General features: G+C 47.7%; 1 protein-coding gene across 3 annotated transcripts in view; it reads right to left on the reverse strand.

Moving 5' to 3' along the window:
• LOC101679986 (peroxisomal trans-2-enoyl-CoA reductase) overlaps positions 1 to 21,416 on the reverse strand; it is a 52,986-nt gene extending 31,570 nt beyond the window's left edge. For 2 of the 3 annotated variants that reach the window (XM_045078723.1, XM_045078721.1), the window contains exons 1-4: positions 21,289 to 21,416; positions 4,324 to 4,586; positions 2,276 to 2,409; positions 1,562 to 1,727 (exon numbers count right to left, since the gene is read on the reverse strand). In XM_045078723.1, coding sequence (XP_044934658.1) covers positions 1,562 to 1,727; positions 2,276 to 2,409; positions 4,324 to 4,474 — 451 coding nt within the window. In that variant the 5' untranslated portion in view covers positions 4,475 to 4,586; positions 21,289 to 21,416. The other variant, XM_045078722.1, reaches the window with a different exon arrangement.
• Positions 21,417 to 21,547: the final 131 nt, after the last annotated feature.

Below are 21,547 nucleotides of genomic sequence, written 5' to 3' on the forward strand. Positions count from 1 at the left end.
AAATAGAAAAGCTCCCTCTTCTTGTGCTTCCCCTGCTTGTGCTCTCTTGCTTTCTGTCAAAAAAATAAAATCTTTTAAAAAAAGAAAGAAAGAAAGAAAGAGGTCATGAATAACCCGAAAAGTTTGGAAATGAAAATAAATAAATATGTGCCATATCAAATATCTAAAAAAAAAAAAAACTATGAAAAAATAAAAAGATATAAATTTATTTCAATTACCCTACACAGACTTTCTGCTTTTGCTTAAATGCTTTTGCTCTATGTTAGAACTCTGAAATCAAAAGCACCTGGGGGCTCATCATTAAGTGTCTGCCTTTGGCTCAGGTCATGATCCCAGGGTCCTGAGATCCAGCCCCACATCAGGCTCCCTGCTCAGTGGGAAGTGTGCTTCTCCCTCTCCCATTCCCCGTGCTTGTGTTCCCTCTCTCTGTGTGTCTTTCTCTGTCAAATAAATAAATAAATAAAGTCTTAAAGAAAAAAGAACTCTGAAATCATCTTTGTGTTTTTCCCCTGACACTTCCAGAGCTGTCATGGGAATATTTCTTTAAGAAATGTGAGGTAGTCTCAGATGCCAATCACAAGTCCAGCTTGTGCTTCCGACTAAGTGGCTATAAATCAGAGGTTCCCATGAAACAGCCAGCCACAACGAATGTAAAGCTTTATACTACAGTTAGATGAAGTTGAAAGCTGGAAATGTCTGCAAGATTTTGACACAGAGATGTTAAGATATAAAGCCTAATCCATATTAGGGCGAAGACACTTTGGGTTGGAATTCTACCTGTTCTGTGGTTTTCATCATGAAAATGTCTTCGATTGTTTTTCAATAAACCCTTGAATTACTCAATGTCGGGGTTGAATATCATCACCTATGAAATATAACTTTCAATCCAAAGATCTCCATGCATGCTAATTAGTTGTTAGTCAGAAAGGATGTGGACTCCAGCATTTTCCCTGAAGATTTGACAAGTTACAAGAGAGTAAACAGATTCATTTCTTTAAAACTAAGTGTGAGAGTTTTTTTTTTTCCAGGAACAACTTTGTAGCTATATCTTTGTACAGATTCTTAATAATTTTCTCATGATAAATTCCTAGATATAAAATTGTAAGATCAAACCATACCCATATTTTACAAATATTGCCAAATGACTATCCAGAAAAGCAGCAAATATTGCCAAATGACTATCCAGAAAAGCAGCAATTTACATTTCTGTATCGTATGCAAGCAAATCAGGGCAGTCAATACTGCAGACATGGAGTTTCTGAGTCCCCAACAATTCTCTTGGAAGATTCTCTATGATCTAGGGGCACCTAGGTGGCTCAGTGGGTTAACCTTCTGCCTTCGGCTTAGGTCATGAACTCAGGGTCCCAGGACTGAGTCCAGTATCCGGCTCCCTGCTCAGGGGTAGCCTGCTTCTCCATTTCTACTCCCCCTGCTTATGTGTGCGTGCTCTCTCTCTCTCTCTCTCTCTGATAAATAAGTAAAATCTTTAAAGAAAAAAGAAGATTCTCTATGACTTTAAATAAAAACACCTTGCCCTTTTTGTGTTATTGGTCATACTCACCTGCTTTGCACATGTAGAAGGTGCCCGTCAGGTTGGTCTCAATCACAGCATGCCATCCCTTTGCACTGATGTGTTCTGCAGGAGACATGAACTGGCCTCCTCCATTGTTTACCAAAAAATTGATCTTACCGTAAACATCTAAGGTGGATCTGACCAAATTCTCCACCTAAAGAAAAATGTTCAAAGTAAACTGGTTAACAACTTCACTTGCTAGCTGGACTGATAGCTTACTCTGGGAGAAGAACTTGCAGTCTGTCACAGTAAATGGTATCACTACCAGTAGCCGAAATCCAGGTAAAATTAACACTAAGAAATTACTTAAAAGGGGCACCTGTCTGGCTCAGTTGATACACCATGTGACTCTTGATCTTGGGGTTGTGAGTTTGAGCCCCACGGTGGGTGCAGAAATGACTGATCACTTAAAAATAAGATCTTTAAAAAAAAATAAAGAAATGACTTAAAGGGCAAAAGGCACAAAAAGTAATCTCGCTGAGCCCACATCCTTGCTTAGCTTCCTTAAAGATTGTTTCTTTCCTCTCCTCCCCCACGCGGTAATACTCAATATATCATTAGCGAAAGAATCTCTTTTACAGCCTCAGCTTCTAGTTAAACTCCTCTAAGACGTCTACCACAGGAACATCTGAAGCACTAGTTTTAGGAACCGCTACTGTAAATAAAATGAATGAATAAAGGCTATAGACATATTTGCATTACCTCCTCTTCATTGCGGATATTGCATTTTATGGGAGTGACCTGAGCCTGGTTGTTGGGAGGCAGGCTGGCCTTCAGTTCTGTTGCAACAGATTTTAATCTATCCAAGTTACGAGATGCAATGACCACATTACACCCTGAAAAGAAAACAGTCAAGAAATAGTAAATATGCTTTCATTGATAAATATGCTTTCACTGGTTGTCTAAATTAAGAAAAAAAAAATTTCAGAAGTTCTTTTATGTGTACCCATTAAAAAATGGTGAATCAGGGGGTGCCTGGGTGGCTCAGTGGGTTAAAGCCTCTGCCTTCAGCTCAGGTCATGATCTCAGGGTCCTGGGATCGAGCCACGCATGGGGCTCTCTGCTCGGGGGGTAGAGCCTGCTTCCCCCTCTCTCTATCTGCCTGCCTCTCAAACTACTTATGATCTCTCAAATAAATAAATCAAAACTTAAAAAAAAAATTGGTGAATCAGGACTTCCGCCTCTGGTTAAGATCGAACATCAATAATAGAGTTTATCCTCTAGACCAATGAACAAAAAGATGGGCAAAGTATAATGCAGAACGGCTTTCAGGCACAGGACTTGGGGTAGCATGGCACAGTGATCTATCTCAGAGAGTGGAAACAAACAATGTGAGCCCTATGATCGTTCCAGCTTGCTACCTGGAGAGAGTTTCCCAGGTGCAGCCCAGGGAGGAGGAAGAGGAACCATTCAGATTCCAGGACGAGATGAAGTTGGGAGTCAAGGGAGGCCAAGAAGGCACTGGAAGTAGTGTTTCAAACAGGCAAAACCTCATTTAAAAAGCCAATGGGTAAGATACTGAGAAGGATATGGCCTGAGTGGTATAGCAAAATTACCCTAGATTAACTAGATTAAAGGCTATTCAGGTCAATGGTTAATATATAACAAGTCTCTCCTTAAAGTATTAAGCTGTTTCCCAAGAACCTAACAACAGAAGTAACAACTTCCGGGGTGCAGTTAACACAGAACAAAGCTCAAGAATATTTATTTATTTATTTATTTATCTTTAAAGAGATTTTATTTATTTATTTGACAGATTACAAGTAGGCAGACAGGCAGAGAGAGAGAGAGAGAGAGAGAAGCTGAGCAGACAACCCGATGAGGAACTGGATCCCAGAATCCTGGGATCATGACCTGAGCGAAGGCAGAGACTTTAACCCACGGAGCCACCCAGGTGCCCCAAAGCTCAGGAATATTTAAATGAATATAAAAATAACCAGCATCCAACAAGGTAAAATGTTCAGCAGTAATGCAAAGAAGCAGGTACGTCCAACCCATAATGAGGAGAAAAGTAAGTTAATAACAAAACAGAAATGGCAATGACGATATCATTAAATAAACCAATGATAAAGAGAAAAATATGAAAAGTCTTCCCGCGTTTCCTCATTCGGTTCATAGGACGGGTTCATTTTAAACACATCTATAAAGAATTCCACAGCACGTTTCCACAGGTCTCCTTGTTCCTTACCTCGAGCACGTTATCTGTGATTCTAACTGTTCCCTTTAGTGCACAAATAGTGGTTTCATCCTTCAAGGCTTCTGCAGCATTTCTTAGAGACTCTTCCCTTCCCCCCCGCGGTTTCAACGTCTCCTACAGGTACAGCCTCTTGGCTTGGCCAGTCCAGGTCTCCCAGCCCTGCCGCCTACCTCCTGGCTCCCGAAACCCCGTGAGGCCAGTGTGTGTCTCTGCCGACCTCTTGATCTTAGGTAGCCTGACCCTGAGGGCCCGCTCGCGTACCCAGGTGCAGCAGCTCCGTGGCGATGGCCTTTCCGATACCCGTGGCCCCTCCGGTGACGATGGCCAGTTGGTGCTGCAGCAGGCCCGGCGCCAAGCAGCTCCTGCACTCGCCCCAAACGGCCATATCGGCGGGGAGTCGGAATCCCGAGAGCGCTAAGGTCTCTGTCCCCTCGGTCTAGGAAGGGCGACGGTATAGGGACCCTGCCCACGTGACCGCGCGGGCCCCGCCCTGTCGCCCAGCCTCGGCAGGCCCCATCCTCCCAACCGATGGCTGCTTTCTGGCCGCGCTTACCGACCGGGTCAGGGTCCTCTGCCAGACTTTGTCCGCGGCATGTGTAGGTGAGATCCCTTGTTCGTTGGGTTTGGGCTTTTGTTTTTAAATTTCGGTGCCACCGTGGGGACCGGAGGAAGGGAAGCAGACAAAAAGCGGGCGTGTGCTTCATTTCCAAAAATCCTCGGTGCTTTAGGTCTCCTGGTTAATTAAGATAGAATTCTCCAGGGCATCTGGGGAAGGAGAGGCTGCAGGCTCCGGCTCCAGTTGCTGTGTGCCTCTGGCTGGGAAGGAAAGGGGCAGGCTTAGCTGCGGGGAAGAAATCTGGCCTCCAGATCCTTTCCCCCTCTGGAAGGGACGCTGAGCGCTGAGTTGGGGGTGGGGGTGGGGAGTGGGATGCCCTTGTAGTTATCCACAGAACCAAGACAATAAAGGATCTTAAAAATAAACTCGAGCCCACCGCCACCTCATCTCCCTTTCCCTGCCCAGGAATGAAGGGGAGATGCAACCTTTACCCCATTTGAGATTTAATCCATTTCAGCCAGGCTGCAGAACTGACAAATCCACGGGTGTGTGCTTCCTGCAAGGACTCTGATGTAGGTGTGTGAGATCCTTATCATCGGGTTCATTCCTCAAGCAGGGAAGCAAGCATTCGGAGGATGGGGGGAGGGGCGTGCCATTTCTCATCCTCAGTTTGACATCCAGTGGCCCAGGGTTATTATTCAGATTCTCCTCTGCATTGTTCCTCTAGCTTCCCGCTGTCCCCCCACCAGAGAGAGCTTATGCCTGGACTGTCTTACTGAGACTTGGCCTAAGAATTTGGCAGATCTAGGGAATGTGTGTGGTACTGTGGTCTTAACAATTCAGGGAACACGCTATTTCTGTCTACTATCAGAGTACTGGATTTTCACCTACAAGGCATTAAAATGATGTAAAAGCAAACAAAGGCTATCCTTTTGTTGGGCCCACCCCCCAGATAGTTATTCAAAAAAGCAGATTAGAAATAGGTCTTGTTAAAAGTGGAATCATGCGGGGGAGGGGTGTCAGGGGAAGTAGTGGGGTGATGGACATTGGGGAGGGTATGTGCTATGGTGAGTGCTGTGAAGTGTATAAACCTGGCGATTCACAGATCTGTACCGGGGTAAATAATACATTATATGTTAATAAAAAATAAAAATTTAATTAAGAAAAAAAAGAGTGAAATCTTGCCATTTGCAATGACATGGATGGAACTAGAGGGTATTATGTTGAGCACAATAAGTCAATCAGAGAAAGACAAAGACCATATGATTTCACTCATACAAGGAATTTAAGAAACGAAACAAGAATATAGGGGAAGGGAAGGAAAAATAAAGCAAGACGAAATCAGAGAGGGCAACAAACCATAAGAGACTCTTAACCATAGGAAACAAACTGAGGGTCACTGGAGGGGAGGTGGGTGGGAGGGGGTAACTGGGTGATGGACATTAGAAGGACACTTGATAGAATGAGCACGAGGTATTGTTTGCAACTGATTAATCCCTTAACTCTACCTCTGAGTCTAATAACACTCTATATGAATTTAAATTGAATTTAAACTAAAAAAAAAAAAAAAAAAAGGATGATGAGCCAATGAAAGAGGACACAGATGAGGTCTCAGTGCCCTGGGGGCACATGTCAAATTCATTCACTCATCCCCTCAATTGTTGATTCCACAAACGTGAAATGGATGCCTGCTGTTTACTGCGCACCAGGCTGGGTGTTTTGGGGACCTGACAAAAACAGGACATTGCCCCGTTCTTAGTGTGACCAGAGTGCAATGAGATAAATGAAATTAAATTTTTTAAGTATAAACAGAACATCGTAGAACAAGAGAATGAGTGACAACCTGTGTGATGGGAAGGAAGCTCAAGAAAAGTTTTGTGGAGGGGGCGCCTGGTTGGCTCAGTGGGTTAAAGCCTCTGCCTTCAGCTCAGGTCATGATCCCAGGGTCCTGGGATGGAGCCCTGCATCTGGCTCTCTGCTCAGCGGGGAGCCTGCTTCCCTTCCTCTCTCTGCCTGCCGCTCTGCCTACTAGTGATCTCTCTGTGCCAAATAAATAAATAAAGTAAAAAAATAAAAAAAAAAAAGAAAAAAAAAAAAAGAAAGGTTTTGTGGAGGTGATCTCTAACCCAGACCCGAGGAATGTACCACCAGGCGCCAGGAGGAGAAGCCGGGGAAAGGTATTCCCGGCAGAGGGAACGACGGGGGCGGCGCACGGAGGCCTGAAGCAAGCACAGGCCTGGGGGATTCCAAGCCTCCCCGTGTGGCTACACCACACAGTGCTGGCACAGAGGGAAACAGAAGCGTGGGAAGAAGAAAAGGTCACTCGGGGTCAGACTGATGACCCTGCCGGACTTTGGACTTTATTGTGTGAACTGTGGAAAAGTTTAAGGGGATTTTGAGCCTTGTCAGGTCTGGGTTTTAGAAACAATTCAGGCGGAGGAAGGACCAAGGACATGGCCTAGGAGGCCATCCCGGGTGTTCATGATGATCTCTGAGGTCCTCTGTCAGGGGGCCGGGGGCGGGAGTGGGGCAGACAGACACAGAAGCCCACGAACCAGCCACAACCACAAGGCCGCTCGATTTAAATGTCATTTGTTAGAGTTCCAACGCAGGTTGCTTTGCGGCACAGGAAAGTGGAGTTCTGCTAATAAATACATATTTCACCATACATGTCTGAAATACTGGTTGGGAGAGCACGAGCAAGGGTGTAGATACAGAAATAGGACAGGAGGGGACATGGAGGATACACTCTAGCATCTCGAGAGGTTAGAGCCCATGGCGGGCAGAGTCCTAGCTGATATGGGAGACGGAGGCCTTTAACTGACCCCATGCAGAGGAGGCCAGGGTTGACCGTGAGCCTATGGGACGTTCACAGGGAGGTGAAGCTGGCTTGGGAACAAGGACGGGGCTGGCCATCTAGACTAGGGAGAAATGCCCATGCACTTCCATCCCCTGGAAGACGCAGCATCGGAGGACCGGCCTGGGCCTGGGGAGTAAGGAAAGGCTTTGATGGAAACAGCTAGACTTAAGCAGCAGGAATGGAAGGGCCACTGGAGAGAGAAGGGGAGTCCCAAGGAAGACAGACGGTGAGGCCGAGAGGAACTCCAAAGGGCAGGCAGACACTGGAAAGGCGTCCACGATGTGAGACGTGCTGCCTCTGATGGCTTTCTGCCTAAGTAGATTTTACAGTTGTTGATAAAGCCCCGCTGCCTTACACAGAGCTTCGCCTGGGGGCTCCCATGTCCCACCCCTCCTGCCACACGGTTGTCTGAGGTCAGAAGGATAGGTAACACTACCCTGTTTGCAGATGCAGACCAGACTCAGACCAGACTTTGGCATTGCTTGACCGTCTGCCCAGGACTGACTGCCAGATGAGAGACCTCCCAGCATGAGGTCCCCAGTGGGGTGGCTCCAAGCAGCCACGTGTCACAGGCTGGACATCCAAACGCGGTGACAGGGACACACCCACAAATGGAGCGGCTCAGCTAACCAGTGCACGTGTGCAGTGTTCCCCTCTAAACCGGCAAATTCCCCCGGGGCGGCTCCTCTGGGCATGGAGACCCCAGAGGCTCACGGTGGCCGCCGCCCTGGCTCCCGATGCCACAGAACATTTCCCTCCGAGGCCGTGAGACTCTAGTACTTTCCTGAAACCGCTCTTCAGCTTGTCCCCGAATCTGTTCCACTTGTGTCAGTCTGGACTCTGCAACACGCTGGAACGTCCCTCCAGGGAGGGACTGTACTCTGCACTTCTTAACATCCCACACGGCCTGGCAGGAACAGGCACAGAGGAGGTGTTTTCAGAGTATGTGACGAGTGTCTGTCGCAAAGTGAGCTGTTAGAGGAAATGTCAGCCACAACCGCCCATTGCCACCTTTCTAAGACTCCCGCCAAAGCAGGAGGTTGAGAAATTCGCCAGTACCCACCTGCGTTATCCGTGATCAAGCACATGGGACCACGAGTAATCTAGCCCACTTTCTGCTCGCAACCCACAATCCCTTTGCATGTTTACATTATAACAGGTGCCTCCCAGGCTAGTCCCCTTCCTCTCAAAGCCCATCTCTCTCTCTCTCTATCTGTCCCTCTCTCTTTCACCCCAACACACACACACACACACACACACACACGTACACACACAGAAACACGCATGTTTCTGGCCAGTGTGAAACACAGCCTCTCCTTCTTCGTCTGCAAACCCAAACACAGCTGCTCAGCCTGTTCAGAGGAGCTCATGCTCCAGACACGGGGAGCCTCCCCAGTGGTCTCCACATCTCACGCTGCCCTAATTAGAAGCCGAGTTGCCCTGGCATCCCGTGAGCTTCGGACTGCCTCGTCCCTGACACCCAGGGGGATGGCATAAAACAGAAAAGAGAATCCAGCTCTTTGGCCCATGGGCGACCAATGACTCTGACCCGTGCTGTTTGCCTGGGGCTCCTGCGCCCCTCCTGAGAGTGGGATGTGACCGTAACCCTAACCTGGTCAGCCACACTCTGGTCCAGATGAAAGTGAAGGAGGGTCAGTCAGAGCCCGCCTGACTCGCTGATCCCAGATTCTCTGCTCTGGCAGGCTAGACCCTGACCCTTTTCTTCTGCACCGCCCACCCCATCCAGGCATCAGTCTGCTTTACTTCAAAACTGTAAGCCCATAAGGTGGAGAGACCAGAAATAAAAGAGAGAAAGAAAGAAATGTGTAAAGCAAATGACAGGGGAAGCAGCTTGGGAACCTTGTGAAGGACTCTGAGGCTTGTGTAAAGAGAATTCAGTGCAAAGGCCCTGAGGTCTGAACCCACGAAGCTCAGGGAAGCCAGAAAGCAGCGACAGGGGGGTGCTGAACCAGGAACTTTGACCTTCTCCCCACCCCCCATAGAATGATTTTGAAAAGGTTCTTAAGAAAGTGAGAGCAGCTGTTTTGCTCCCGGCCACCATCTGCTGATAATAAATATTTTATTAACATCAGGCATTTGAGAAGTGGCTCTAAAGTCACATTAGAAGCTGAAGCAGTTTTCACTCCCAACAGGTAGGACAGTTCCACCCCTAGTCCTTCCTGGGGGCGTAAGACCCAGTCAATCCTCTTTTCTTTCAACCCATCTGCAGCTCCCAGGAGACTCCAGATCTGGGAGCACCAAGCTCCCTGCCTGGGGCCCGAGGGTGCAAAGTGCTGGCAGCTGCTAAGACTGCTTACCCAGAGTTTCCAGAGCTTCCAGAACTTTCCTACCAACAAGACCTTGGAAGGCCCAGAAACTACCGTGCATGCTGCTGATACCCACAGCTGCAGGGAGTGGCTCCATGGGTCTCCCCACAAACAGGCCACGTGTCAGAGGTGGCTGGCTTAAGGCTGAAGCCCTAAAGAGAGTGAAAAGATAAAAATCTCCAATAGGGATGCCGGGGGTGGGGGGCACCACTGGTTGAGAGTCCGACTCTTGGTTTCAGGTCATGTTCTCAGGGTCTTGAGATGGAGCCCCGTGTTGGGTTCCGCACTCAGCAGCGAGTCATCTCGAGAGTCTCTCCCTCTGCCCTACCCTCCCCTGCTCTCTCTGATAAGTAAATTATTTTCTTAAAATCTCCAGTAAACAGCAACCAAAGGTCTCAAAAAACAGACCCCGAAGGCTGTTTGGTGCCACCTCCTTGACTAAGGACTTCTCACCTGATTCCCCACCCAGAACGTGTCTGCCTGCTGAGCCCCTGGCTTCCAGATCTTTCCTTTCCTCTTGCTAAGGAAGCCTCCCAGTGACGAGCCGGTGGAGCAAAGATCCTCTCCCTCTCCTTCTTTTCCCCTCCGTCCTTCCTCTGTGCTGCTGTTCCCTCTCTCTCTCCCTCTCTCTCTCTCTCTCTCTGCCCCTCCCTGCCTTCATTCCCTCCCTGCCTTTTTCCTTCCTCCCCTCCCGCCAGACACCCAAGCTCTTCCTCACACCGACTCATCCGGTATCAACACGGTTCCGTAGATGCCAGAGTTTTCCTCAGCATTGCGCCAAGGAGGTCCATGACTTCCTTCAACGCCGGAGGTTCCCCTCGCCTCAGTGTGAAGGAAGAAAAGCCCCAACTGGGGGCCCCTTTTCCAGGCCTGCTGCCCACTGGGCCCCTGCCCTCCTGCCTTCTGTCCGCGGGGCTAAACGAGAGCCCCAGGACAGCACGTCTCATGCCTGCGCCCAGCGCTTCCCGGCTTGAAGACGGCCCTGACAAGAAGCCTGGGAAGCAGTCAGGAGCACGGGACCCAGTCCTCGGTCTGCTCTGCTCCCGCTCTTTCCCACTCACCTCACCCCCTCTCCTGTCTACACCTGTGTCCCCAGACTCCTCCACGTGCTGCTCCTTCCCATTTTTGTGGAGCTGTGAGAGGCACCTTGAGCTCCACAAGGTCACAACCAAGCACCTGGTTGTCCCACCTGACCTCCCCACCAGCAGCCTCCAGTCAGATCCTGGACACTCCATGCTTCCCACTGCTCCAGCCAAAATCCTGACGTCACTCTTGGCTCTCTCATCCCCTACCTCCAAGCCATCAGAAACTCCCATTGGTTCTACATGCAAAACACATCCATCTCCCACCACTCTGAGCCAAGGATATAAGGGGCAGGCACCGGCACGTCCCAGCACAGTCTGGGGTCTGGCGAGCCAGGGTGGTCGGTCTCCCATCTGGCATAGGACTCCCTCCACTCACTGTTTCTACCACCGCTGGACCGTTGCGCCCCACCAAGTCTGTCCCTAACACAACAGCCAACATAATCCCCTTACGGTGTAAATCAGACCACGTCACCCCTCCGTCAAAACCCTGCAGTGGCTCCCACTTGACCTAGACTATAAGCCAGTCATTCAGTGCTCTGTTAGGCTCCATAGGACACCCCAGCCACTCTGGCCTCTTCGCTGTTCCCTGAACCGCCCAGTCACCCTGGCTGTCCCTTCTACCTGGAATGTTCTCCCCCAGATACCCACATGCCCCCTTCCCTCCCCTCCTCCACATCTGTCTAAACCTCAGCTCCTCCATGAGGCCTGCTCTGACCAATCTACTTAAAATGGCAAGCGTGCTCCCCCGCCCATGCTCTCCTTTTCTCTTCCCTGTACATGTTTCTCTTCCCGTTTACTTACTACGTTTGCTGCTTCCTCCCCCACTAGAGTAAAAGCAGAAGAGGATCACTACCTACTCGGCCCAGGGGTGATATATCAGAGGACTCAGAACAGCTCCTGGCATGCAGGAGATGCTAAATAAATATTTTCTGTTGAGTGATGAATTGTTGTTTCCCAAGTTCACAGGGCTCTGAATGGTCGAAATGAGGCTGGAAATCCCTGTCTCCAGACTCACAGACAAACTCTCAACATGTTTTAGCTCTTTCAGTTCACAAAGGTGAAGCTCATCGTCTCTCCAGAGGAAGCAGACAATAAGTACATACATTTATATCAGGTGATGCTCCGGGCCTAGCAGGAATACCAGGTGAATGAAGGGACAGAGGGAGGAGGTGGGGGCCTGTTTTAAAACGGGTTGTCAGGGAAGCTTTTCTGATAAAATGACTTCGAGCAGAGACCTGGATAGAGTGAGGGAGTTACCCACACAGGTAAGTGGAGGAAGAACATGCTAAGCAGGTGAACAGGAAGTGCAAAGCCCGTGAAGCAGGAGCATGCTCTGTGTATCTGAGGACCCAAGGGAAGGTCCATATGGCTGAAGGAAGAAAAATTTCACCTGATGTGCTGACTTTAAAATCGGAGCCTGGTGTGACAGTCCTAAAGTGGAAACTACCCAAAAGTCCACCAACAGTAGGATGGGTGAGCAAAATGCATACCGTACAGAAACCGAGAATCACAAGTTAATAGACACACTGCAACCTGGATGGATCTTGCACAGTTGGATGTCATTGAGTACAGCTGAAAAGCAGGCAAAACTAAAATACATGTTCAAGGTGCACACATAGATGGTAAAGCCTTAAAGAAAAGCCAGGAAATGACTATCACAAAAATTTACATAGAATCTGGGGTGGGGGATACAGGGCTAGCCATAGTTATCTCCTGGCCCGGATGGTTGTTATAAGTATAGTTACTTTATAGCTGTTGTTTATACTGTAGCTATTTTTATATGTTTTAGTTTCCTTTGTTTTAATTTTTTTTAATTTATTTGACAGAGAGATATCACAATTAGGCAGAGAGACAGAGAGAGGAAGAAGCAGGTTCCCTGCTGAGCAGAGAGCCTGATGCAGGACTCCATCCAAGACCCTGAGATCATGACCTGAGCTGAAGGCAGAGGCTTAACCCACTGAGCCGCCCAGGCACACACGTTTTTAGTTTCTGATAACGCATATACAGATGTGAACATTTTTTAAGTTAAGGAAAAAAATAGTAATTGACGGAATTCAGTAAACTCTTATGGGGGTATTTTAGATACATGTTGCGTCGCCAAAATTATTCCCTAGGTAGGGCCCCAAAAAGAACAGAGTGCATAGTACATAAAAGGCACCAAACAAATATGTATCACCCAGACTAAAAAAGACTTCCATCGTTAACAAAATAAATTTATTTTACCCAGCACTGAAGCAGAATTTACTCTCTAAACAAAGGTGAAGAGATAAGATCACTTCAAGATATCTAGAGAAAAAAAAGTTCCAGGAAGGGGCGCCTGGGCGGCTCAGTGGGTTAGGCCTCTGCCTTCAGCTCAGGTCATGATCTCAGGGTTCTGGGATCGAGCCCCGCATCAGGCTCTCTGCTCAGCAGGGAGCCTGCTTCCTCCTCTCTCTATGCCTGCCTCTCTGTCTACCTGTGATCTCTCTGTGAAATAAATAAATAAAATCTTAAAAAAAAAAAAGTTCCTGGAAACCTAGATCACAGGCTGCGTAAGAGAAAGAAATTTCATCTTCTCTGGAACTTCCAGTGTCACTAAGACTGACTCATGCAATTCACGAAAGGGGAAGAGAGACACTGGAGGTTCCCTGGAAAAAAAACCTTTAAAAGTCATCCCTCTATGCACCCTGAGTGGCTGACTTCTTGGTAAAGCATTCACCTCCTACCCATTGGACTGGAGGCCCGGTCTGGGAACTGTGTCCTTGACCCCTGCCTCTCTCCCCTCTGGCTTTCGAAAAGGTTAAGCATCCAGGCTTTGCGAAAGGTTCTTCGAGCTGGGAGCTGATTCCTGCAGTAGGAATCCTTTGTGCCTCTGCAAGCATTTCCTAGGAATCATGGTCCAGTCCAGGGCTCCGGGCTTTGAAGCTGCTTTGTCTGTCATCCCAGATCGATGCTGGTGCTGCTTCTGCAGCATTCAAGAGGCACGTCACCAGCTGGGTTACTCTGCACGATGCCCTGCTTGCTAGGCTCAGCTCTCATAGTGCAGACAAGTGTCCTTTCCGTCATGTATCTGGTGCCAAGATTTTTTGCATTTCTGTGTTTTTTATTGGTGATTCCACTGTTTGGAATGGCCCCCAAGCATAGTGCTGAAAGCCCTCAAACCCGTGGGTTAGATAAGCTCCATCCAGACAGCAGTGGGAGGGCTACTGGCCCTGAGTTCAATGCTAGCGAGTCAAAATATAAAGAATAAGATGTCGTGGAGGAGAGCCGGGAATTAAGGCGATGTGGTCGCTCGTCACGTGGCTCACTCAGGTGGCTTAAGAGAGAGCCACAATTAAAAACTCAGCCACGGTTGTAATTCTCTCCCTTTCTTCTTTGGCTTTTCAACAACTGGACTGTCGTGGTGCTTATCGGTTACCGACAGCCAGTAAAAATCAGAGATTGGCGTGAATACAAATGAGAGCGTCAGACCTGTACTTCCCCGAAAGTCTTCAGAGGGACCCTTGTGAACAGGCTTTAGAGTGTGACATTTGCATGCCAGTTCCTTCACGTTGCATTGAAGGCTCATCCAGATCTCTGAGGTCTGTCCCGTGGGACATCATACAGCAGTGGACTCTGGGGCCGGAGGATGGGACATCGCAATGCTCAAAGGCTGACTGCAGCTGTGCTTCCAGAATCATGACATTTCAAGGACCACAACTCATGCTCAGGGCAATTTTTATATGGCAAGGCATGCTTTTAGCACGGATGGAGGAAAGCCGTGCTATAAAAGTGAAATAAAAACCAATGCTCTGAGCTTGAACATTTTCCCAAAAGTACCCTGTAGTGGGTTGAATAGTGTCCCCCCATAAGATCTGTCCAAGTCCCAACCCCCAGTTCCTGTGAAATGGCACTTCATCCAGAAATAGGGATTTTGCAGCTGGATTTATGATGACCCCTAAATCCAGCGACTGGTATCTTTATAAGAGCAAAGAGAGGAGTGTTTGAGACAGGAGGAGAGGCACACAGAGGGAAACAGAGGCAAAGACCGGAGGTGGGCAGCCAGAAGCCAAGGACACCGGCAGCCACCAGAAGCTGGAACCTGCAAGAAGCAATTCTCCCTAGAGCCCTTCCAGGTTCCAGAAGTGTGAACGAACATATTTCTGTTTATTTAAGCTACCAGATTCGTGGTACTTTGCTGTGCCAGCCCTAGGAAACTAATGATAAACACCCCATGTGTTTCTTTCCATTAGTCACATAAAACCTTGAGCCCAAAAGCTATTCACTATTTTACAGACAAATGATCGACCACCTAGCCATTCCAGAACAATCCAGAACAATCCATTGGGCCTCAGTGCACATTGGTTCCTTATGGTTTTGATCACTATTTACTTTAGGAATATAGGCCGTGCAGGGAAGAATGGCAAGCAGAATGTCAAACCTTCCAAGATGATTAAAAAATGAGTCTTAGATGACTCTGTCCTAAAATCAGAGTGAAGGGAAGAAAACAGAGACTGACCAAAACCTCTGGCTTTCTTCAGCCCTAAAGCCTGGTGTGAAGGTCAGGTCTTACGTCCTTTCTCCAGACCTGTTCTCAAGCTTCCTGGCAATAGAGATGACTTCACCTATTTGCTGGTGAAACAGCCGTGAGCAGGTAGGAGTTGGACAATTGCTTGTCCTTCATATGCCCTGGGCCCTCAGGTTCTCTCCCTGTACCACAGACGGTCTCGCTGGCCCTGGAGTCCAAGTCAAACAATGTCAGTGGACACAAGCCCACAGGAGGAGGAGAATTTGCATCAAACCTGGGACAGCCCTGCAAGATCCTACATCAAAGTCTGATCCCACAGGGCGCCTGGGTGGCTCAATCGCTTGAGTGGGACTTGATTTCAGCTCAGGTCGTGGGTCATGAGATAGAGCCCAGCACTGAGGTCCGAGCTCAGCGAGGAGTCAGCTTGAGGCATCTTTCCCTCCCTCCCCTCTGCCTCTCCCCTGCTTGCATACCCTCTTGCTCTTAAAAACAAATAAATCTTTTTTTTTTTAAAGTCTGATCTCACATACAAATGGCTATCAGACACATAAAAAACATTTCATCATCATTAGCCATCAGGGAGATTCAAATCAAAACCACACTGAGATACCACCTGACACCAGTTAGATTGGCCAAAATTAACAAGACAGTAAACAGCTAGTGTTGGAGAGGATGTGGAGAAAGGGGAACCCTCTTACACTGTTGGTGGGAATGCAAGTTAGTGCAGCCACTTTGGAAAACACTGTGGAGATTCCTTAAGAAATTAAAAATAGAGCTGCCTTATGACCCTGCAATTGCACTATATGGTATTTACCCCAAAGATACAGATGTCATGGAAAGAAGAGCTATCTGTACCCCAATGTTCATAGCACCAATGGCCACAGTTGCCAAACTGTGGAAAGAACCAAGATGCCCTTCAACACACGAATGGATAAAGAAGATGTGGTCCAGGGACCCCTGGGTGGCTCAGTTGGTTAGGCGGCTGCCTTTGGCTTGGGTCACGATCCCAGCATCCTGGGATTGAGTCCCACATCGGGCTCCTTGCTCGGCAGGGAGCCTGCTTCTCTCTCTGCCTCTGCCTGCCACTCTGTCTGCCTGTGCTTGCTCGCTCGCTCTCTCTGAAAAATAAATAAATAAAATCTTAAAAAAAAAAAAAAGAAGAAGAAGATGTGTTCCATATATGCAATGGAGTATTATGTCTCCATTAGAAGGAATGTATACCCCACTTTTGTATCAACATGAACGGGACTGGAAGAGATTATGCTGAGTGAAGTTAAGTCAAGCAGAGTCAATTATCATACAGTTTCACATACTTCTGGAGCATAAGGAATAACACGAAGGACATTGGAAGGAAAGGAATAGTGAATTGGGGGAAACTGGAGGGGAAGCTGAATCATGAGAGACTGTGGACTCTGAGAAACAAACTGAGGATTTTGGAGGGATGGGGGGTTGGGTGAGCCTGGTCGTGTGTATTAACGGGGGCACGTATTGCATGGAGCACTGGGTGTGGTACATAAACAATGAATATTAGAACACTGAAAAAAAAAATAAAATTACCAAAAAAAAGTCTGATCTCATTTTGCAAAAGAAGAAAGTAGAATTTGAGGAAGATAAGGGAGGTCCACCCCCACCCCCACAAATCCCACAGTCAGTTAATAGCTGAAACTAGGACTCAGGTCTCCTAACTCCCCCTGGGCTTGGTTCACAGGGCCAGGTTGCTTCTACTTCTACTTTACCCACAAAGGACATGGAAGAAGGGAAGGAGAAAGGGGCCAAAACAGACAGGAGCCAAGGCTACTGATATCCACCAGTTTCTTGTGCATAAATCTTATATTACTTTCGGAAAACATTTGGTAGTTTTCTGAATTTTTTTACAATGCAAGGCATGGATTTGGAAGTCTGACAGACATGGATTCAAATTCTGGCTCTCCGACTTCCCAACTGGGATTCTGAATTCATTTAAACTCTCTAAGCCTTGGGTTCCTCCTTTACCAAATGGAGCTAAGTAACACCCATTTCATTCAGGGCTAGGGATGACTAACAACAGAAGGTATGCAAGGAAATCTCACTCGTGCAATAAGCTATACCCAGGATGCACCATTTCTAGAAAGTTAAGAAAGAAGGTAGATGCAGTCAGGAGAGATACGTTGGGGGGTTCAACTCCATCGCTGCTTTCTAAAGGCAGATGCTGGGTGCATGCGTGTGTTGACTCTATTAGTCTTCACAGCATTTTTGTCTTAAATACATTTTTAAGAAAATTTACACATGGAAATTAACAAGTAAATAGCATTATCATCATTACCAATCAAAAAGGAGCTATTCCGTTCTTACTCCATGTTGAGCACTGTGCTGGGCACAGGAGGAGTCAGGGGAGCTGGATTTAGCCCCTCTAATCTAGACCAGAACCTCCAATCAAGCTACGGTTGCAGCCCCCCCTTAGAAAAGTCATAACCATAAGAGACCCAAGGGGTAAACAGAAAGTAAAGAGATGCCATAACTGCTTGGGGAGACTTTCTAAGGCTGCATCACAAAGGAGGCAGCTGAAATGGGCCTGGAGAACAGAGCAAAGCTTAAGAAGTCGGAAAAAAAATAAGATGTCTATCTAACAAATATGGCATTGGCAACCACACACCAGGGGGAGACCAGCATGACAGGAATGATCACAGGCAGAAACCTGAGAATCAGACAAGCCAGGGAAAGAGGAAGTGTGAAAGCAAGCGCAGACGGTCAGCACAGAGGTATGGCCCACGCACCAACGAAAGAACATCAGATTTCTATTTCTTGTGACTTGCAAGAGAGCAATTTTCATGTCACCAGGCAGAAGCCAGAAACCAGATTTCAGCAGCACCTGGGTGGGGTGGTCAGTTGAGCCTTCGACTCTTGATTTCCGTTCCTGTTGTGATCTTAGGGTCCTAGGATCAAGCCCCGAATCTGGCTCCCTGTTCATCAGGACTTGCAAGTCCATCCATGCCTTGCATTGCAAGGAGCCACTAAGGAACTTGGGATTCTGGCTTTCTCTCTCCCTCTGCTCCTCTCCCACCCGAAAATAAATAAATATTTTAAAAATATTTTTAAAAAAGAGAGAAAGCAGATTTCATGGTGAATGGGTGATAAGGAAGAAAGTGGGGGGTAGGGGGGACAGTTGACAACTCTTTCAAGACCTTTGCGCCCGTCACAAAAGAAAGCAAAGGGTGGTAATTGAAGGGCTGGGCAGTATCAGGATGAATTTTCAGGCATTCCTAAAAAAGGAGAAATTCTTTTTCTAGAAAAAGGGGAAACGAAGAACAGAGAGAAACACAGACACAAAGCAGACAAGGCACAGGCATTTCCCTTCAGGTATAAAGTTCTAGAAAAGCCAAAAAAAGAACAAGGTCAAAACATAAAAGGCAAGATCAGATTGGCAAAGGAGATGAGACTCAGAGTTGCTTTTCTTGAACTCACGAGAATCCCTGGTGCATTTTGGAAGAGGCCCGCAAGTGACCATGTAGACAAATGACACTTGTCATTCCCCAACCACACCTCTTTCCAGCACTGCTCCCTTGCGGCCTGAAACAAAACTTGAAAACCATTACCTCACCATAAATGATTTAGTTAGGGGGAGAGCATATATACAAAACCCTTTTTTTATAAATATTAAAAAAAAAAAAAGACATAAAGAAGTCTCCATAAAATAAAAATTAAGACCATCTGGCCCCATGATTTCACCACATCAAGATTTCAAACCGGCCACTTTTCGAAACAGTCTGGCAGTTTGTCAAAAAGTTAAATGGAGGATTCCTGTATGACCCAGCATCCCACTTCTAGGGATATACCCAAGGTCACCGAAAACTTACATCCACACAAAAACTTGTGCGCAGACGATCACAGCCCCAAAGTGGAAACAACCCAAATGCCCATCCGTTGGTGAACAGGTAAATAATATGTAAAGAAGCCAAACATAAAAAGGGTATTCAGCCTTAAAAAGGAATGAAGTGATAATAAATGCTACAATGCAGCCGAAACTCAAAAACACGATTTGGAGTGAAAGAAGCCAGGTGCCCAAGGCCACAGAGTGTTAAGATTCCATTTATAAGCAACTTGCAGAAGAGGCAAATCTAGGGAGACAGCAAATCTAGGGCTGAGGAAGGGGGAGTGGCGAGTCATTGCTAAGGGGTGTGGCATTTCGTTGGGACTTGATGGAAATGTTCTCTCTCAGATAGAGGAGACGATTACACAACTTTCTGAATATATGAAAAACCACAGAACTTCCCACTTTAAAAATAAATAAACAAACAAAAAAAGATTTCAAATGACACCTCATGGTGACTTCAGTAAGGAAGAACATACAGTTCCCCATACACACACCTATCACTGCTCCACACTTCCACAAACAGGCCGCTCTTCCCAAATGGGATTGCACTGAAATGATGCCAGGATTGACACTAAGCCACAGAAGACCAGTCCACTCATATCCGCATGCTCAGAAGAATAACAACGATAATTAACACTAACAAGAATTTATTGGTTGTTTGCTATGGGTCAGAACACTCTGCTCAACACTTTACATGGATTAGCTCATTTTCTTTCTCACCGCAACCCTTTGAGGAACACACTGCTGTCCTCCCCATTTTATAGAAGAGGAAATTAAGGCAGAAATAAGTTTCATAATTTATGCCCAGTCACCCAGTTGGGATTTTCACCCCAGGCATTCTGACTCATGAACACTAGGCTCTTCTGAAAATCACTGACAAAAATTCACTGCCTTCCAATGCAAACCGGGCAGGTGAAGATTTTTAAATAACCAAAACTATTAACTTGAATAGCAATTGGGATGGAAAACTGGAAAGACCCAAGACACTGAGAATCAGTACTGTATTCTCGTTACACTGAATACTGACAAGTTGCGCATACAAGCAAGCATCAAATTCCAGATTGTTACTTACTTCTTTGTAGACTGAGGGTGGTTGACTAGCTGTCTCCCTGTCCATATTATCCTAATAGTCTAGGTTTCTTGTTGAAACCATCAGCAAGAGCTCACAAAAGTTTGTGCATCGTGTGTACAGTTGTTTCTGTATATAAAGCCAACATTACATATATATTTACACACATGTGCGCTCACTAAACAGTGAGAGGCAGATCGTGAATTCTAAATCCTAAGTCATGGGAGTGAGAGATGAATGAGCTCAGAGTCATCAAAGAGAGCTGCTGCGGGGAAGGGGGTGGGGGGTGGCTTGAGAACCAGCATTTAGCTGGTTGGGGGGAGGCAGGAAGGGAGGATAAAGGCCATTTCTTGAGGCAAGCTTGGGGGAAATAAGAAGGTTGAATTGTCCCTAGAACAGCAAGGATGCCTGTCTGATTAAATCAAGGAGTGCACAGTATTTAATACACTGGAAAATAAGAGTGGACAGGCAGCAAGGGGTTACGTAAGACCTCCTAAGTCACGGGAAGTGTTTGGACTTGACCGAGTAAGAAAAGGTAAATCATGCTTTTGCAAACTTAGAAAAGCTTTATCATGTTAGCTGCAGGTTTCATAAGAAACTACCCCCTAAACATGACCTAATGGAACCCTCATTTCATCACTGCGAAGGTACAAAATTAATTGCTTAACATGACAGCCCAGAACAAAACTGTGTCGCATGGCCCCTTCCACAGAGCCACTAAGCGCACTCACTGCCAACCTGCGTTCCATTTCCTCACACTTCCTAACCGAACCTGTAATGAGTCAACAGCCTAGTCAACAGGCTGTCCCTAAAGGAAATAAGCATTTTTGTTTTGTTTTGTTTAATGTGAAAAATATTACGGCGGCTCAGTCACTTATAATGGTCTTTCTTTGGTAATAAAACTGAAGGCACCGTACCCAACTTCTCTCCTGGACTAACTAGAAACTCACAGTCGCCTTTTTCACTGAAATACGCCTATTAAAGACAGGGTCGCCCCAGGTCCTCCAGACCGACCCCGACGCCAACTTCTCTCCCGCGCTTCCCTTGGCGCTTCCCGCGGGCGTCCACCTGGGTCTCCCGCGCCTCCGGAGGTCTGCGCTCGCGGACAAAACTCCTACCCACGGGACAGGATCTCCGGGCGGAGGCCGAGGGGCTGAGTGGGCGCCTCGGTGCGACCGTGAAGCGAGCCCCCTTCCCCGGCTCGGACGGGCACACGGGTACCCGGCTCCGCGCCGCCGGCCGCCGCCACGGAAGCGCAGACGGCGGCCCCGGGGCGCGCACCCACCTGACCAGGGGCTCCTTCTCCGGCGCGGCGGGCTCCTCCAGGCACCTGCACGGGCAGCAGCAGCACACGGTCCTCAGCCAGTCCCGCGGCCCCATGGGGAGCGAGGGGCCCCGCGGCGCCGGCACTCTGGGACACGGCCGCGGCGGCGAGCGAGCGCGGCTGGGGCGCGGCCACCCGGCCGGCGTCCAGGTGCGGGGACAGTGGCGGCCCTGGCGTCGCGGGCCGGTCCGTGCGCATCACGCCGCGGCCGGGGACGCGG

This window comes from Mustela putorius, unplaced genomic scaffold (genome assembly GCF_011764305.1).
Source record: "Mustela putorius furo isolate JIRA1106 unplaced genomic scaffold, ASM1176430v1.1 tig00000275_pilon_pilon_pilon, whole genome shotgun sequence".
NCBI lineage: Eukaryota > Metazoa > Chordata > Mammalia > Carnivora > Mustelidae > Mustela > Mustela putorius.